Genomic DNA, 20,005 nt, shown 5'->3' on the forward strand with positions numbered 1-20,005 from the left:
ATACTATCTCTCGCCCGTCATATTAACATCGATAAAATTGATATTTTGCCGCGCCGTGTAACAAGCGAAAGAATGTGACACTCACGATAAAGCAAGCATCGGCCACATAACGCTGATCGGTTCGTTCGCTGCCGTTGAGCAGCCGGAAATTTGCTGCTCGGTTAGAACATTGGTCCTGAACGTTCTGTGCTGAGAGCATCAACCAGCCATAGTTGACACTGACAGCGATTTGCTGTAAAACCCACATCAACAGTCCGTGCAGATCCCCTTCAAGTACATGAGTGTGGTCCTTCGACTGTGTGAGGATCCGGGGAAGGGAAAAAGTACCAGTGGAACCGCTAATTTGACAACCGCTACCACTTTCGGGCTATCGAACGCAATACAACGCGGATAGGATACCGAGGATGCGATTGAAAGATTAGAGAGGGTATATTCCACCTCTCTAGCGCTTATGTCACTCAAGACAGGGCTGTGGTGGAATAGCAGAAAAGGGGCGGTAATCCTATTCTTATCTAGACGGCAATCGAGATTTACACACGACTGTCTAACTTTTGAAAAAAAAATCACGTTTTTATTTGAAGCCTCACTTGAAGAAACCCTTTTTCAAGCAAAGGTGTACTAAAACATGTAACAATAATTTTGTTTCTTAAATTACGTGTTCATTTTAATCACAATTCCTATCGGATGCGGTCTAGCACACACAGTTCAACCCATTTTGAAAATCACTAAAGAGGGCGCTATAGCTGCCACGCTGTAAGCTTACATTCGCAAAGCACAGTTTAGTTTTAGTACAACGGTTGTACTAAAACTTCAAGCACGCATTCGAAACCTGCTGAACGATGTGCACCAGGCGCCTCCATTGAATTGGTGTTACAGTACACAGTGAAGGACACATTAACATGCGCACATTCATTTCGAGACAATTCTACAACGCTCCAGGATTTTTCATTTTAATGCGTCCTATTTGAAATTCAATTGAATACAAATAAATATCATGCAATAATCAATAATATTTAAATTAAACGACCATTTGAATCCCACACAATAATATTTTCTTCAGGTAGCAGGACAATAAAAATGTTTTCCTATTGACTAAATGATGAAATTGACTTGTATAAGATTCATAATGTCGAAATAATTAAGTATTCGTCTCGGTTCAAGCTGCTCGTAGGAATGAGATATCCGTTATACCCTTTTTTGCAGTGTAAAAACATATAAATAAATAAATCATCACTTGTGTTTTGACCTTAAGGGCTATTTCTATAGTCATCAAGAGAAATTCTACGTAAAATTTCAAGGCTTTCTATTTTATTGTGAACATTTTTTTACCGAAATAAGGAATACTGTACATTTAAAGTAATAATACTGCTCATATAGATACACTAAATTACTTTGCGAGCTATTTTTGAAATATTTCACAGGTCTTTCGCTTGAGAATTACATGGAACTGTAACAGGCAGATTGAAGGAAGATCTGAAAAACGTGCATGGTGACTAGCGTAAGTAATGTTTCTCTTACAACATTACTTTTTTTCTGTGAATAATGGATAAACTCAAACACATATTGATGAAGAAAATGCACAAATGATGTAAAGCCATAGAGCCCTCTAGTGCAGAATATTTTAATCTGCGGAAATTAAAAAAAATGGCATTAGTCTACCCAGATCAATATCGTTGATTCAATACACTGAATGGGACAGCATTTCATCTTTATTTTAGCATATCTACCTATAAAACTCAAAGTAATGCTAAATATAACTCGATAAGATACAGCCTTAACGTACAAAAGCTAAAAGGTAGGGGTAATACTGTTACATTCAACGTACTAGCTTAAAGCTATATGAAATGATCTGAAGATTTTGACAGTGGAACTCAGAGTTCATACAACTAATGAATCTTTCTCCTAATGAGTATCCCTTTTTTTTTTTTGTTACATGAATGGCGGCCGGAATCACAACGATAGTATGGTACATTTTCCTCAATATTTCACATGTTGCTGGTTTGCTGAGCATGTCTTTTGATAGCAGCCTTTCGTACAAAAATAATTTCCCCAAAACTCTGATCAGTCCTATGTTTCCTATGCTGGATTTTTGTATTAAGCGTTTGTAAAGTGTTTCTATCTTCCGTATAACACACATTGTTGCTGCAGAGCTTGCTTACACATCTTAACACATGTTTACACAATCACACAGCTGGACACATGTAACATGTAATGTTTTGGTGCTCCTTTACTTTGCTGGGGAAGCGCCACCGTGCACGCGAATGCCCAAACTCAACTTGTCCCAGCTGAACGTTGAATCTGTGCATCACTGTTGAGCACTAACGTGAAGGTAATGAGGGTGGCAAGGAAAGTGAAAGAAAGAGAGAGCACAAGCACATCCAATCACCGGGAATGGTGAGCCAAGATCACTGTCGAATGCGGACAGTGGCTCAAAGAAACGTTTCGTCCTCTACGACACCGGGCCCAGCGCTTGTCCCGTTGGCCGGGCTGTTAGTGCTGGTGTCACCCGTAGCCATCCCATTGCCGTGGTTGCCATTGGAGTTCAGTACCACGCTGCCACACGTGACGGTGGTGGTGATCGTGTCCGTGTTGGTGCTGGCAAGGGCTGCCATACCGGCCGCCGACGTGATCGTTCCGTTGTTGCTGCTGTTGTAGTTCACGGAACCTCGCGCCGGTGCAACCTGGAATGTGTTGGTGGGCATCGAATAGGTCATTTTGTACTGTTGCGCCCGTTGCGTGCAGAGACCATAGCTGTGTGTGTGTGTGTGTGCGAGTGCGTGTGCAAAGGTGTTGAAAGGAAAGGAAGCCAGGCAGGGAGGGAAAATAAAGAAAAAAGATAGGACATTACTGTGGAGCAGGGGTTGGCAAAAGCTTGTTTGCTACGCTGGTTAACACTCACTTTGCAAGCAGCGAAAACAGATCCTTCCGATACTGGACGGTCAGTATGGCGTATAGGTACGGGTTGGCACACGAGTTCAGGGGATAGAAAAACACCAGCAGTATCTTCGACTTGCTGACACCGATCAGCGGGTAGCCGGCGATGGCCGTCAGACCAAAGAACGCAATCGGTGCCCAGCAGGCAAAGTTCGTAAACACCAGCAGCGCCATCTTTTTGGCCACCGTCATCTCGCCACTGTGCGCCGAGCGTGCTGCCTGTCGCGTTTCCTTTCCGAGGGAGAGATAGATTTGGGCGTAGCAAACCACAATCACCACGAAGCCGCACCCGTTCACCACCAGCACCGTGAGCAGGTAGGCTATGTCCAGGCTGTCCCGTGCCTCCATCGGCAGGCAGATCGAAGTGGACGAGTAGTTGCTGATGCCGAACAGCGGCATCGACGCCATCGTGATCGCGTACACCCAGCCGATGATCATGATGTACATCGCGGCCGACAGCTTAATACGCCTGTTTAGATAGATCGCGTGCGTGATCGCAAACCAGCGCTCGAGCGTAACGATCGTGAGCGTGAAAATGGACAGATGGCTGGCGAACACGGTGAGAAAGCCGGCCACCTTGCACCCGACGCCGTATTGCCAATCGAACGCGTAGTTGAAGTACTCGCCCATTGAGTGTGCATCGATCGAGGCAATCAGCAGCAGGTAGAGGCCCATGCACAGATCAGCGAACGCGAGATTGCAGATCAGAAACTTTGGGACGGTCAGGTCGCTACGGTTGGAGAACAGCACGACCACTACGGCCACGTTGCCAAACACGGCCAGCAGGACCACCACCCAAACGGATCCCCGTAGCCAGTGCGATCCCATCACGTCCTCGCACGGGTTCAGCGCGTCTGGCATCGGGTAACATTGTACATCCAGGATCCTGTGGAAAACAAATAACATATTAGTAAATAGTGCAGTGTTGGTTTATTTCATTGGAAATCATTAAAAAATAAAGACTATGTATAGCCTATGAGCCTATGTATGACAAACGTTAAATGCTTCTATTCTGATTTTCAGAATAGACATGTTCCTATGGTGGTTATAGTGATAAAATTAGTAAATCAGGACATATTAGATTTCGTTCTAGGATATTTTTGACATGTCGTACTGTTTTCAATAAAATAAGCAACAGAAATGAGTTTTCTGTAAGTAATTTACCAAACAAGGCAAAAAATCGTATATCTGGCTGAGTGAAAATCGACTTTGAAGCACACTCCTCCGGATGTGGGTTGAAGGCAGGTGTTATACAGTACTTTTGTCACTATTTTCGCAATATAAATATTCAATATTCTGGCAGTAATCATTGCTGTTCATACGAAAACAGCTTGAACACTAAGTTCCATTAATATTATACACTGTTTTTGAGGTATCCATGTCTACCACCACTATATCAACACAATATGACGACTATAGGAACCATACCACCATTATAGGTACTATGAAGCAGTATGTAACAATATGTAATGTTTCATAAATTGGATGTGTTTCATGGTAAATGTTTCATGTGTTCCTGATATTTTAAATCTTTTAAAACCCATCTGTGCCACTATAAATTGCACCACTATTAATACATTTACACTACACATCAATTTTGACCTCACTTCTATTTTCCCTTCGGACAAAAAACGTTAGTACGTTCGGTGCAAATGGTCCATTGCTTGTCTTTCCTCGTCAATTCAACAGTCTGTTCCTTTTGCTCGAATTCCATTCCTCTGTAAATTCTTTATATTTTCTTTCCTTTACATTTTTATAATCCTTTACCATATTCATTGGTTGTTTCTTAACACAACAAATTTGCCTGAATCAATAAGCTAGGGTTATTATCATAACAAAGATAGAATATTTTAAAAAATAAATGAAATTTAATTTTTAAGTAAGTTATCTAGAAGTTAAAATTATTATTCTAGAAAGGCCAAGGGTTACAAGTCATGTAAAAATAATTATCGTTCTTTATGTGAAATTTTCGTTGTGTGGAAAAATAGCCAATTATTTTAATGTTTGAAAATTTCATGTATTTACTCTCGAAAATTAGATGAAATATGTCGAAAATGGAAGGCTAGAAGCGTCTCAAACATTCAAGTATACCCAGATCCTGATAAACAATCGTAGCACTTTTATTGTACTGACTTACTGTGAATTTTTCTGATGCATTATAGAATAGTAAGGTTTTCACGAACTTTTAAAATGATTCAATATTGTGGTCATGTTTCTCCTTCTTCTGTATCCTGCTTTTACTTCTTACATCTCGAACTACAGAACCAATATCGACCTCCGACTAAAAGTCTTACAAAGATAGTAGTTTGTGATTTGATCTGTGTTAAAAATAACCCAACGAATCAACAAATACATTTTGCAAATGAGCTACAGTCTGCAGAAATATTCAAAAATGATATTTTTAAAATTTGGGTTGAATGCAACTCAACAAAACGCAACCGTTTAGTCATCAAAGGACATCGATATTGCATGATGAAATATCTCTCCATGTAATCACTACCCAGCATCGTGTGTACTTTACATCTGCACCCACGGTACTTACATTGGCGTCAAATTACCACAGAGCGCTTCCATCGACGAAATCTGTGCAACCGTTTCGTGAAACTCGCCGAGCAGCGGATTTTCCGTGTACAGCCCACCTCCGATTGCCAGTTCGCCCGCATCGTCTACCGGATGACCCGTGATCGGCAGCAGATAGCTGTCATCAATTATCTCACCCATCCGCTTGTCCGACAGATCGATACCCTTCTGCAACGTGTCAGTCCGGGGTGACCGTCCGTTCGTTTCGTCGCTCGCCGTCAACCGAAACCAGTGTCGAAAATCGGCCGAACGGCGGTGCCGATCGGTCCGGTCTGGGCCACTCCCTTCCTTTCCATCCGCATCCAGCACGAGCGGTGTTTCGGCGCTGGATGGTACCTCCAGCTTAAAGTGTGGCGTAGAGTAACCGTTCGCAATGCACCGATGCTGCACTTCGTAGAACTTTTTCAAGTTGCGCTCGTGTGCGTCCGGGTCGTGCCGGGCAGGAAACTTGAACGCGCAGCAGTGGAATGAATGCGTCAGGTAGGCGGTCCGTAAGTTCTGCAATGAGCAAAGATAAAGTGCACGAAACAGCGAGACGTCTTAGTTTGTATTTGCTTTATAATGAATGAGCTTTTCTAAAGTAACATTGGCATGTATATGTTCGTTTGCTGACTTGTAAATCCTTGGAAGAATCCTTAAAATGTTAGAAGTCAAGTATTCCACTTGGCTTCTTGATACGGATAACTTTGTTTTTATGCAATGCGAAGGCAAGACCAACATGTTATTCTTTCCTAATATCCTGTTGGGATAATCTTTGACTTTAATGCTACCACAAATAGCACTGCTCTTACCTTAAAGTTGTACACTGAGGGAATAGTTTTCAACGAGTGTGTATGCTGAATGCGTAGGACTTCCAGCTCGGCTAAGCCTTCCGTGGGCAACTCCTCGATGGCGGTACCAGAGAGATCGCTGCAGCAAAACATGCGAAAGAAAACAAGAGAATATGAAGAATGATTGACGGTTGCGCTTCACACTAACTACCCATCCATTACACTCACAGCTCTCTTATGTTGCTTATGCCCACAAACGCTTTTTCGTGAATTTCCTTTAGCTTGTAGTTCATTTTGATGCTTCTGTAAAAGGGTGTAAGAAATGTGTTGGGAGATTGCTTTTTTCAAAATCGAGCTGTACGAGCTTAAAGCAGCTGTAGTAACCCTACTTACAGTTTTGCTATTTCAGAGCCATGGAAAGCTGAACCGTGAATCTCGGTGAGCGCATTATTATCGAGGATTCTGCCAAAAAAAAAACAAATCGGTCAATCAGGCAGTCGCTTCCGTTTTCACGATAGACGCCGCACCGTCTTCCCAGTACTTACAGCTCGTCAGTCTTCAGTTGAATCGATCGCTCGTGGATTTCGCGAATTTGATTTCCATCCAAATCACTGCATGAGGCAAGCATAAATACATAAAATACATGCGGTGTTTCAGCATACGTTCGCACCCTTGTACAGCAATGTGTTGCTCATTTGATTTAGTTCCAAGGAAAGCGTTAGTAACATCGGCAACAGTTTATGTTACCCGATCCATAAACAAGTGCGGTGAAGCTAGTGAAGATGGTGGTGGTAGTGATGATGATGATGATGGTGATGATGCTGATGGTCGAGCAGTTGATGAAAGGTGATCGAAATAGTGGTCTAAAAATAGTTTGCCAGGGCAGACTATAACCTTGCTCAGAACTGGAAAAAAATTAACGAGATTCATGATGTGGGGTGGATGATGTGGGTTTCCAACACATGCTGAATGGCTGCTAACGTTAATGCAACTCACTAGAACCAAACCGAAGCACACAACCAAAACGCATGCATTATGGATCCTCACGGAAGCGTAACAACAACGGGTAGGGTTTATTTTATACTCGGTATTTGCTTCATGCAATCTACTTACACCATATGCATTATTATGTGATCGGAGAGAACGCGCAGGTCGGGCACCGCAAGTAGTCCACTGTGTATAATCCGCCTTGTTTCCCAGAGCCAGTCCGTTATGATGGAATTGAAATGCAGTGGTGAAAATGCATGCAGTAAACGGGGTAAAGAGTATGTAAAGTGGTTTGTAGATTTCGGTGATATCGCGCAGGCTAATTCAAATTATAAAACAAGCAATATGTTTTGCCACAGTTGGGAACGTAGACTCACTACGATTTTGATTTTAGTACGATAATTTGATTAGACTTCGGTTTGTCGATGCTTTTACGGCACCAATCGGCAGCATATTCTGATTATGACCTTAAGTTTAATAACCGCATCATTTGGTTGATGGGATCGGAACGCCTACTGCTAAATTTAACGTAAAACGTTGAGCTGTGATCGGTTACATTATTCGACAAAGTATAACCGTTCGAAACAAGTTTGTGTTTTGCGAATTCAAAATCATTTCAACAAACAATTTGATCGGCCATTTAACTAAATCAATACAAAATCCATCTAATTAAATGTCATTTCAAACCGTTTCAAAAATAAGCTTTAAGCTAATTTTTAACAATGCGGGGAAGTTTTTCGTGATATATTGTTAAGGATGTGGTATTTCTACACGATTTATCAGAACACACAGCACACACACGTTGGAAATAGAAAACATTTGATTTTTTTTTAATTTATGCACTTACTTTCTCCGAAGCAGCAAAACATGCTAATAAAAACTGATACACTTGTCTTTATTCAGTGCAATGCCTTGCAATGTGTGTATGACTTAACCCAATTGAAAAATAACCCGTAATTCTCATAATGCAAGACATGGCGTACAACCTGTTTAAGGTTAAGGGCACACTTTCAAAATATCGGATTTATCATTGGCATCACTTGGAAATGTTTTAATATTTAAAAAAGGTATAAAAGCATAACTGGCAGTATACAACAGATAATATTTTTCACATCCATATTTCGATTTATTTCAATATTTGGCAGTAAGGCTCTTTTATTCTTATGTGCAAATCTATCACCTAGATCTGATCTCATTATCTTAACAAAAGTAATAAGCCAGTAAGACTTATAGAACATTGTAAAATTTAAAGGGCAGCATCAAGACAAAAAAGTGTAAGAAAGGGTAGAAATAATTGTTAGTATTCTAGGCGATTGCCAAAGGATGTTAGGGAAAGGTAATAATCAAAGTGGTGGGAAGAAGCAATAAATACAATCATAGCACCTAGTAGCGGGTCACTACGACCAACAGCAGTACGACAAGTACTCCTACTTATCCGGCGCATGACATGAAGGAGACTTGAGTCAGGGAACGATGGGCTTCAAGTGTCTCAAGACCCAGAAGCTTACAACTATCCTCGTCGACGACATCGAGGAAGACCCCCAGATTTCGGTTTGGGGAACGCTCGTTGGACCCGCTCGATATCTTCAATGTGTACTTTGGTGAGGGTCCAAAGTACTGAGCAATATTCGAGCGTTGCCCTCACTATTGCACAATAGAAGTATTTTAGGCATACTGGGTCTGAAAAATCACGAACAAGGGGTTTCAAAATGAAGAGCGCTAGCAAATTTGTTGTCCAAATGGTTAGACCGCTATCCAGCCATACCCCAAGATCCTTAATCATGTTGACCCTTGGCACTATTACACTGTTTATGGTATAAGGATGTAACATGGGAGCGCGGGATCAACTGAATGATAAAACATTACACTTATCAGGACAGAGGGACAACTAATTTCTCCAACACAAAAAAATTAATGATCAATAAAAAGAAACGAAAATAAACCGTTTATAAGCATTGATAAACCGGTCGCTGTCGCACCCAAGCATATTGCCCCAATGTTTTGAAATTTCATGTTTTGTTCTCTAGCAAACTCAACACCATGAGCAAAAAAACTCATCGGTCATTGGTTGCTTTGTGTACCTTCGACGCACATTTAACAGTGTTGAATTATGATTTTACGGATTGGAAATGTAGTTTAAAGTATTTAACTGGCTAGATATACCCTTAAAACTGCTTATCATGACCGTTTTGCTCCGTTGTGCCGTAATTGTCCAAAACATAATGTGTGTAATCAACATCAAGGAAATTAATCTATAATTACAAAATTATCTTAATCAACTATGATTTAAACTAACTTTAATTTGTGACACATCACTAAAAAAAGTCCATCCCACTTTTTCCAATACAGGCAAATTAGAAAGCTCAGAAACTTGATTTATTTATCAGAGAAAATAGTGAAACCCATTAACAATAAAACGAGTGCAATAGGGATGTAACACATTGATGGGAATTTATGGGAAATATTTCATGTTCACTTTAAGGACATATGATATTCAAAACCAGAGCCTTATATGTCAGGAATGTTAAATTTAAACACACAAAATGAAACAATTAAGCTGTTTAAATAATTAATCACAAGTAAATAAGACTAAATTACAAGAAATGCACAGAAGCAGAAAAATAATCATGGCTTGACAACGACCCTGCTATTAATGTTCAAAGATTGAACTTAAAGTATTCTATTTTTCCTCTCTCATTTTCCTTCAAATGCCTCACTGTTTACATGGAGACCGTCGCTCAAAGCAGGTAGCTCACCTTATAACTAACGTAATGTCTAACGTGTTTTCTGTTTCCTGTTTGCTTCTTATGAGTTTTGAAAGTTTGAGCGAATGAAAAATTAAAAAAGTTAAACTTTGCTACCTACTACATTCACCTTTACGGTCGCAAAGGTTGTTGGTAGCTACTGTCGTGCTTCCAAAAATCAATCTCTGCGCGCCAAAATCAAAGCTCACGGATCGCTCGGCCGAGTTTGGGGAGGAATTTAATTTTCAAACGAAAACTGAATTAGCTATAAGGTATGTTTTCGTCCGAACGGCGAAAACCATTGCATGGTCTGAGACGTCCTCCGGGAGGAAAGCGTGTTATTTCAGTTCGCTAGTAAAAAAATGCTTTAATGTGAAAGCAGCACTGTGATAAGATGAAAACATAACAGAAACTTTATTGCCATCAATCACAGCTTTGCTAGCGTTCCAGGCTTTGACCTTAAACAGATTGTCATGCTGTTACATCTATATTAATCTTATTTGTAAGCGTCTGAGCGACCATTTTTTCTCTGTTCTTCTATAAACGAAAGCATGTATTTCCTGTTGTTATATTGTCTTTGGACTTGGCCTAAAATAATAAGAAACGCCAACGTTGCGCACTTCAATTTAACCAATACTTACAGCGTTTTCAGTCTCGTCGAGATGCCTTCAAACACGTCGGCGGGCAGAAACTCTAGCTTCGGTGCGTGAGCAATGTACAGTGTACGCAGATGGCGCAGCCGGGCGAAGGCGGCCGGCTCGATGCGATGAAATTCCCGCAAGTAGATGAAAAACAGATCCTGCAGCGTGTCCGCGTACACGGTGAGCGCGTTCGTGCGCAACCGCTTGATCCCAACCTTTTCCAGCGTGAGGCGCTGCATGCCGGTCAGCTTCTGGGGCACCCGGACGATCGATTGCCCGAGGCAGCGGCACTGCACCTCGCCTGCCGCTTCCTCGGTCGAGTTCCAGCACCGACATTGGCCCCGCTTCAGTTCAATCACCGGTACTGTGCCAGATTCCAGCCCGTCCGCAGGTGCATCCTCGTGTACCGGCTGCCGAGAGCGGGTACCGTTCGCGTCCAGCATTGCTGTTGTCGTTGTGTTGCCCCAGGTGGCATCTAGCCCTACCTCCAGCCCCGACACCGCAGGTTTGCCGGTCCGTGCAGCAATCACATTGTTGACCGACGTAACCGCAACACTGTTAGGGCTTGCTTGCGTGGCCGCCAGCACCACCGCGATCGGTTGACTTCCTGCCAGCAGGATACTAACCGAGCACCACAACCACACACACACCCACGGTCGATAAAACGGGCCCCGGGCGCGGCTCCACCAAACTGTCATTATTTTATTTTCGCCTTTCGCGATGGAAACCACGGCGGTGCGTACCGGTTTTCAAAATAGCTGCCGGAAGTTTGGCTACGTTTGGGTTTCTCTCTTTGTTTTCCCTCCGTTTTTTTATATGTTTGCACAGTTCACTTTGACGCTTGCGGCTATTGGGTTGCGTATGTTGCGTTCACACGGAGTGGAGCGGGAGAGCCCACTGTAGCCAAACAAGGCTTGCTTGATCGAGAAACCCTGCTACTACCACCTCCTGCTCACGTGATTTCGTTCTCGAACACACCGACCTGCCGAACGGCCACCGCCACCGTCTGTCGAAAAGTTTGTGCGTCTACGCCGTCTAGCCAGTAGCGGCCGAATGTGATTGTCATATTTTGGGCGCGTTACACCGGCAACCACCGGAAGGAATCCGAACCGAATCTTCCGTACCCAAAATCACCGAAGATACCTGTGAAGATTTGTGGGTGGAAAATAGAAAAGAATGCGAATAGAAATGGAAATTCATTATTTAAATATTTGCTGTGCGACCTTGAACTTCTTGCTAGGTTCGTTTCAACTCCGTTCGCTTCCCCCCAAAAGCCCCAACTCAATTATTGATAAGTGTTTGTTGCTGCAACAGTGAACCAACATTCCACCAAGAAATTAAACGGATAAAAGAAAGATTAGTTCCCTTTTGCCCGCCGCTTAATCAATCTCGGGAAGGTTTCCCTCAATTTAATGAGATCAAGTCGTTCAAGCTTCAATGTTGCGAGAGAAAGAAAAAAACGCGGAAAAGTATTTCAATAAAGCTCTAGCTTACTTTTACCGAAAACCCGTTTCTCCTTTTCTTGGGTGATTCGTTTTTTTTTACTTTTCGTTGAATTATTGTGTTTTTAGGATCTTGTATTTTCGGGATCGGGATTCAATAAAGAAGGGAACTTGATGAGGGTTTATACATGCCCATCTTGCCCATCTTCAATGGCAAACCTTTCCAGTTGATCGCACCGTACCACCTCTGCTGGCATTTTTTGTCTGAGAGTAAGTAACGCAACAAATAAAGAGCATTAACTATTCATGCATAGCTTCGGTTCATAACATAAGGAAATTTTACGACGGTCCACAATAAGTACATTACTTTAATTAGCTAAGGTAGTATCCCCCGGGGGTTCGTTGGCACAGGATGGGAGGGTTTTTCTACTAAATCAACACCATGACCGCTAACAATAACTGTGCTGTAGTTATCCTTTGTTCGAGGCCAACCACGAACAAAAGATTGACTAACTACAATTGAGGAAACATGGCCCGGTGGGTCAGTGTTTTATAGCTACATCAAACAATGTTGTTCCAAGAATGCATAGATTGTAGCCAACTTTCGTTTGCTGCTTTCATGTACATCTCACAAAACATGATCGCTTTTAGGTAAAAGTTGCACTGAATGTAAGTGTGTAAGAACGTTCACCGAAATCATTAACTTGTTGAAGTTCATCGTCGCCGATTCCTTACCTCTTACGTCAAGCTAATGATTGTACTTGTATTGTTATTAATTACATTGCTTGAGAGTAGTAACAACATGAGCTTAGTCGTACAAGCAAATCCTCCAGTTCCAAGGGAAAGTTCTCAGAAGTTTATGGAAAACTTGATTCTTTACGCACGTTGTGCACGTTTGGCATCGTGGATACTTTTTTTTAAATATTATGAATAAACATAGATACTTGATTCTGGTGAAACTTGAGCCTTTTGAGTGGTTGCATAAATCTCATTAACGCCCCCAAACCTGACTAAACGCGACGAGCATATTCAAGCCGAAGGTTCCATTTTTCGAGGGTTCATAAAATAGTCTAAACACTTTTTTCTCAATCCCAGAGGGTTTGAAGAGGAGATAATGTGGCACAGAAAATATGTTCGTTACTGTGTCGGCCCTTTATCGGCATATTTTTAACCCTTTATAAAACACTTCTACCGGGAAATGGATATCAAAAATACACAGAAACGAAGGAAGCATTTTTTTACTTCGAGTAAAAAAAACAGTTGCGCTTCTTTTACACTCCCTGCCTTAGACACGTGCCAGAGGTTACCGAGTCGGTGGTGATGGTCAGAGCTCATTAATTTTACTGCCCCTCCGTAGTATCGACGCTATAGTTTGCCATACCCGCAATGCCCCAGTTACCTTAAAGGGCCGATGAAGCGTTCGCATCACAAAAGCATGACGACCGACCAGCATCTTTCTTCAATAAATGTTTCTTATCGACGGCACGGTTCAATGGCATGCGATAGGTTCGTGCGTCTATGCAGTGCAATTATTTTCGGCCGACGCCCAGGCGACCACCCGGACACGTCAGGGAAGTACGCCTTTCGTTCAGGTTTTATTGCGCGGCAGATAGCGCCGACCATACTGTACCGAACGTCTGTCAACGTCTGTCTGTCTCGCAGTAACTTTGCCGGCAAAGTAGATTTTGAAACGCATAGTGTCTAAATAATAGTAACACCCATTCGAATCGTATCGTTTGCGCTAAGGTAAGACACGAAGGCGCAGTCAATGGCAATCTCATTTGCATTTTCTCGTGGGAGCTTAGCGGTGCTTTAATATAAATCCAAATACGCACTGGTCATATTGCTCATAAATTAAAATTTTGTTGAACAACTGTTATTGGCAAGGTGGAGTCAAGCTATCCGTTGTCCGAGTGTACTAATTGCAATATTTTATTTCAGCTCCATCTCGGAAATGGAGCTACAACAACCCTCGAGGCGTTGGATTTCGCTCGCGCTCGCCAGACGCAATTCATCGTAATCCTTTTGAAGCGCCCACTCGCTTTGAGTAATTTTAGCTGCATGATATTATCTTATTTTTCACCCTCTGTAGAGAAAGGAAGTGGTCAGTTTGTAATAAAAATGTAAAATAATGTAATAATAATAATGCTGCACCAAAGTGCCTCACAGAAGACTGATTTGACAGCATTTTCGTTTTGGGTACAGCAGCTCAAGCTCACCAGGTGGACTGGCCATGTTGTACGCATGGAAACGGATGACCCAGCCCGTAAAGTCTTTTTAAGTCGTCCACAAGGACAGAGGAGGCCTGGTAGGCCCAAACTGAGGTTGCAAGATGGCGTAGAGGCGTCCGTCATTAAGGCCGGGATAACGGACTGGCAGACGAAGACTGGCAGACACCGCGAGCGGTTTCGGCAACTCCTAAGGCAGCCCAAGACCACGAATAGCATGGTTTTAATTACAATCATATTTAAAAACACATTAAAACGGTCTTTCGCAAACTGTCCAAACAAATTAATTCTGCAAATGCTATGAACTCGTGTTCGTATAAGTGTGTGCGGCTTGGGCCACTGTACGACTTCATTTCAATCTACATATTAATTGTTGGAAACCTGCAAACTTCAAAAGACTGGCAATCATCATGTTAAATGTCAACCACTAAAAACCAATTCAATTTTGCCACGGAACACAATTAATTTTCTATTGTTATGAAAACCGATCCACAGAAACATGTGTGAATGCTGTGAACTTCAAAACGGATATTTTTAAGTGGTTATGTAAGTATGTTTGAACCAATGTCAAATGTTTCACTCTCGAATAAGCTATATCGAATGCTATTGATGCGTATTGAGCAAAGTTCATCTCCATTGCTTTTGCAGGTTTGTAATTAATATTCTATTTTTAACAGGAAACTGTAAAATATGTTCGGATTCCGGAAAAGCGAACCCGTGTATAGTGTATCATGCATGGAATTCAGGGAAACAAATTAAATTACTATTTTTATTTTTTTAAATACATTACGAAAACAAATAAATCAAGCTCATGAGAGAACTGATTACTTCGTTGAAGGTTTAAATGAATTTGCCAACTTTATGTTACCCTTGCATCGCTCTTGGTGCTCTTGGTTCCGATGGAAAATTTGTATGCGTGTCTGTTCGTCCCATCTCCCTAGGTTCCCAAGCATTTGCATACATTGGCATAGAAAATGGAAAATATTCAGTCACAAAATACAGAAGCGACTTTGTTGAAGTGGTAAGATGTAATGCAGTTTCGCACTAGTATTTGAAGAACGAATTGGTATGCCACAATGGTAGAGCCTGAATCCGGTCTCTCTAAAACGTGCAGCACCAATGGAAATAATCAACTCAAGGTTTAAGTCGGACCAGCATTGCTTCCTCTGCAGCTGATTGCATTTTATTCTCAGCCGCTTCATCAAATTTGCTCATACGTTTCGAAGATTTTGCATGGCATTATCCGGCTTGGCTTTCCCGTCTTTTACATTTTTTTACAGTTTTGTAATTTTATTTGCAATGCATATTATTACAGAGTGCACCACATACGGATATCGTGACGATGTGCTCCATTACAACGCTGTGTCCAGTATAACGTCTAGCGTGCTTTGTGTTCACCTCCCACCAACAACAAACAAGATTATACGTTTATGCATCTTACTATCAGATACAGTAGGAATGTTCCTAACGTGCAGACTTTCGAATTTGAAGCCAACGAATTAAGCAAACACTTCATTTGGCATTACAACCGTGTCGTTCACTTACCTGACCAGACCCGTTCGCGCAGGGTTTCCATCGGATCGCGACTGTTGGACAGGACGTTATGGCACTGGCACTCCAGAAAGTGTTCCGAACCCTGCAAATAGCACACACTTGCCAAGAGTTTCTATTACTTTTTTTGTAGCTTCGTTTCCCTGTCAAGTGGTTATCGTGCTCTCCGCTTCTGCTCTACCTTCGGCAGACGATTTGCAACCTTAAATTAGATCATGATCGCACGATATCGTGCAAACAAGCGAGTCGACCAGTCTGCGACCGTGTTTGCTTTTTGCTCTTCCGAAGGACAAATGTGTTCCGCCAGCACAAATCTCGATATCACGGGCACTATCACGGCTTAAGCACAGAGCCACATACACCAAATCTCACACACATATCCACAGCTGCACGCACGCATGTATATCATTACACGTCTGCGTCCGGGGTTTTCTTTTTTTTTTGCGTGTGGAAACACACTCTCGCAAATGCCACAGACACACCGAACCGGGGGAGGAGAAGAGAACAATAAAGATGTAGATCTAACAGCTGCTGGCCGCGGAGCCTGCTCCAGAGGAAATATTTGTGGCCGTTTTTTTCTTACTCAATTTTAGCTATCTTAAAAAACACCCTCTCTGTTGGCGTGGTAAATTAGCATCGGGATGATAATTTCGTTCAGTCGCGCACTAACCGTCTCACTCTTGGGCGACCGTCTAACAGACCGTATCCAACCGGGGGAAGTCTCACGGAGAGCCCAATCGTCGATGTGTACAGTTGCGACGGGCTCAAGACGAAACCTTGGACATCACTACAAAAGCTCGCACGCGCACACACATTCCCAACCCTTGCAAACGTACACTCAACTGCAGATACAATAATTCCTCTCGCACTTGATCTTATGCAGCAGCAGCAGCAGCAGCAGTACCACCGCCGCCCTTCGTCAAGCTAATTTTGATGTAGCCCCAACAATCGAGCCGCCGAGACTGGCGGTGGCGCAGTGATAGGGCTCGGGGTACACCCGGTTTTCCACCAGATAGATGACTTCATTAATTAAAAGCCCGCCAACTGGTATTGGCCCCCTTCACGCGGTTAGTTGAGGGGCTGCCGGGTTTTTGAGCAATTATCGCGCCACACTGGTAACTCTATACCCGCAGACACCGGCCACCATCAAGGGCAAACACAAAAGGGGTCGCAACGGAGACAAGTGCCGTCACTGCGGGCTTGGACCAACGCACGGTCCGACACGAATGGCACTGTACCGCGGCGACTGTGCGCACGGAAAGCGCACCAGGAAAATCCGTCCGGGCGCGAAGTCACGAGCAAACTGACACTGGCAAACGCTCCAGCAGCCAGCATCGCCCGGCAGTGAACACAAACGGCAGCAGACCCGAATCCAACGTGTGCGAACAGCAGTTGGTGTTCATCGTAATCGGAATGAATCGTGAAACTGCGTTTGTTACTGTTTTTTTTTCTATTATGTTTGGCAAGAAAGATTGGAATATTCTCTTATTATTGCATTGGTTGGTTTTTTCCTCATTTCTTTCTTCCCCCATCTTTGGTGTGTTTATTAGCTCCGTTGTTGGAAAATCGACTTTTCATAAAAATTTCACGAATTAACACACAATCCTATTAAGCAACAATGAGATCTAAGGCGACCAAGTAGATTGCTGACCTCAACTTGTGGATTTTTCCATCGAATTTATTTCACGAATCAAAAGGAACCAAACAAATCCCACCTAAATGTGCTGGGCCAATTTGCAGACCAAAAAAAAAAGGAAAAAGAAACAACAGACAACTCCATTTGCAACTGAAATGTACATCGCTTTATTTTGCTTCTTCTTTCGGGCGGGAGGAGCGACGTCGAAATGGATCGCCCGTAAACATCCAATTGACGCATGTTTACCTCGCCGAAAGTGGAATCAAATCATCAGGAACAAATTCACAGAAGAATCGACCATCAAAGTGATTTCACGGCTGATGGTACAGGTGGTACCGTCGTTTCAAAAGGGAATTTGACGAGCAGAGAAGGTACGGTATAGGTGGCATCGGCACAACGAGGTATTGCATTTGTGTTTTCTAAAAGATTTTACCCACCATCGGTATGTCAAAGTGTAGTACTTGGGCGATAAAAAAGAAAGAAGACACAACAAGCAATGAAAGTAATGAAATCATAGTAACTATACAAAATGTAGCTTACATTAAACAGTTGATCACAATCTGCATAATATTTGAATTTGTGAGAAAATTTCTTTTCTCATTGCTTCCTTCGTTTGAATTTTAGACTTAAATTTGTATTTTAAAATATTTCGAAGAATTATATAAAATTTAATTGCAAGTCTAAACGCTTTTTAGTTTGATTTTATTAAACAATGACTTACAATGATTTTTGTTGAAACTAGAAATGACGGACGAGCAAAAGTAATTCTTTTGAATAGGACAGACAATTCATTTTCTTCGAAACGTTGAGCGTTTCAGCGTAAAGTGACAAGCTTAGTTGAAACACACATTTTAACCAAAGTATTCTGCATGTTCGTTTCAGCAATGATAACGCGGTTACGCAGAAAAATAAAATCACACACAGAAGTTAGGACAGTCTTATGGGTTCGTCTTCAGCGAACTTCATTACAACACAATTATTCGGAATTGCAAATTCTAATGTAGCGAATTCTTTCCTTATATATGCAAGCCATTATTCAGTGATTAGACAAGGACAAAAATAACAATGCTGAGTGAGTAAAGCATAAAAACAATGGCAAAATGAATAAGGTGCAATGGTAATCATTTCTTATAATCTCCATCATATGTTGAACCATGGAAGGTAAAATTTGATACTTTTAAAATGATTTAATTCGAAGATTAAAATATTATCAAAAGCGTTTAACCTCTCTTTTTGACTTTGGTTTCCATTATATAATCGAATCGCTTACAATGATCTTATATAAACAAATAAAGGACTAGCAAAATTGAAAAATTACCAGTAAATAAACAAATGAAGAATAAAAAAAGCAAAAACAAATAAAATTAGATTAATAATAATACTTACCAAGATAATAAGAAATTATAATAAAAAAATAAATAGAAAAAACAAATTCAAATATAATTAACTTTGACAATTATAAGTAAAAACCGTGGTTAGTGAAAACAAATATTCTTAAATTTATGTATCAATCAAATAAACAAAAAACAAATGTATGAGTTCCAAAATATTGCACATAGTTAGCAATTTAATTTTTATAGGCAACATTTAACGAAACAGTAAAATATAAAAAAAAACTATCTAGTAATCAACATGTAAGTAGTATTCAGTAACTAGTGATCGGGTTTTATTGAACAGTGACATTTGACAACATTCACTATTTACAACATCCAATTCAATTTAAACAAGAATAGAAATGATAGCAAAATTGTACAACAAAAAATAAGAACGATGAATGTTTCTTCTTCTTCTTCTTTGGCTCAACAACCGTTGTCGGTCAAGGCCTGCCATTACCTCTTGAGGGTTTGGCTTTCAGTGACTAATTGATTTCCCCCCATAGCAGGATAGTCAGTCCTACGTATGGCGGCACGGTCCATTTGGGGGTTGAACCCATGACGGGCATGTTGTTAAGTCGATGAATGCAAATCACAATAAAAACAAAAGAAAAGGATAACGAGCTATAATACATAAGGATATAAGGATTAATAGGATACATAAGGAATAATAGAATATTTGAAACTAAAACACCAGAAGCACAACAACTCTACTAAAATAGATACAGGAGCATCACAAGGAGATCACTGACAAACGTCCAGAGACGTTTTACAAGGATCGTATTTCGTAGGTCGCTGGGTCATCACTCTATTCCGCTTCCTTCGTATGACGATAGATGCACTCTATTAGGCCTTGCCAAGTTGGAGCACCGCCTCTCGGTCGCTCAGGCTTCTTTCGTCGCTGGCATATTGCTCAATACGATTGATACTCCTTCACTTCTGTCGCGCTTACATTTGTATGCACCTTGTCGCACCTTACGTTATCGTTTTCGTCTCCAGTTACCTATATGTCGTACACGTTTTGCTCGCAATGAGCCTTATGTCGTCTTTTAATAGTACTTCTGATCTGTTCGATTTCAACATATCCTATCCTGTCTACCGATCCCGTCTTCGCTCCTT

The 20,005-nt window shown here is 41.6% G+C and overlaps 1 protein-coding gene across 2 annotated transcripts; it reads right to left on the reverse strand.

The window, feature by feature from the left end:
• Window positions 1–1,670: 1,670 nt before the first annotated feature.
• Window positions 1,671–17,192, reverse strand: LOC120950814 (thyrotropin receptor). Of its 2 annotated transcripts, none has more exons than XM_040369140.2 (10): window positions 15,872–17,191; window positions 10,657–11,799; window positions 7,398–7,472; window positions 6,830–6,895; window positions 6,678–6,746; window positions 6,513–6,587; window positions 6,306–6,423; window positions 5,477–6,012; window positions 2,900–3,820; window positions 1,671–2,751 (listed from the first exon to the last, which is right to left on the reverse strand). In XM_040369140.2, the coding sequence occupies exons 2-10, from the start codon at window positions 11,352–11,354 to the stop codon at window positions 2,430–2,432; spliced, it is 2,880 nt and encodes a 959-aa protein (XP_040225074.2). In that variant the 5' UTR covers window positions 11,355–11,799; window positions 15,872–17,191; the 3' UTR covers window positions 1,671–2,429. The 2 variants fall into 2 exon arrangements, with proteins under 2 accessions (XP_040225074.2, XP_040225075.2); XM_040369141.2 differs by having other exon boundaries at window positions 2,559–2,681; window positions 15,872–17,192.
• Between the last annotated feature and the right edge of the window lie 2,813 nt (window positions 17,193–20,005).

Source organism: Anopheles coluzzii, chromosome 2 (genome assembly GCF_943734685.1).
Source record: "Anopheles coluzzii chromosome 2, AcolN3, whole genome shotgun sequence".
Taxonomy (NCBI): Eukaryota; Metazoa; Arthropoda; class Insecta; order Diptera; family Culicidae; genus Anopheles; species Anopheles coluzzii.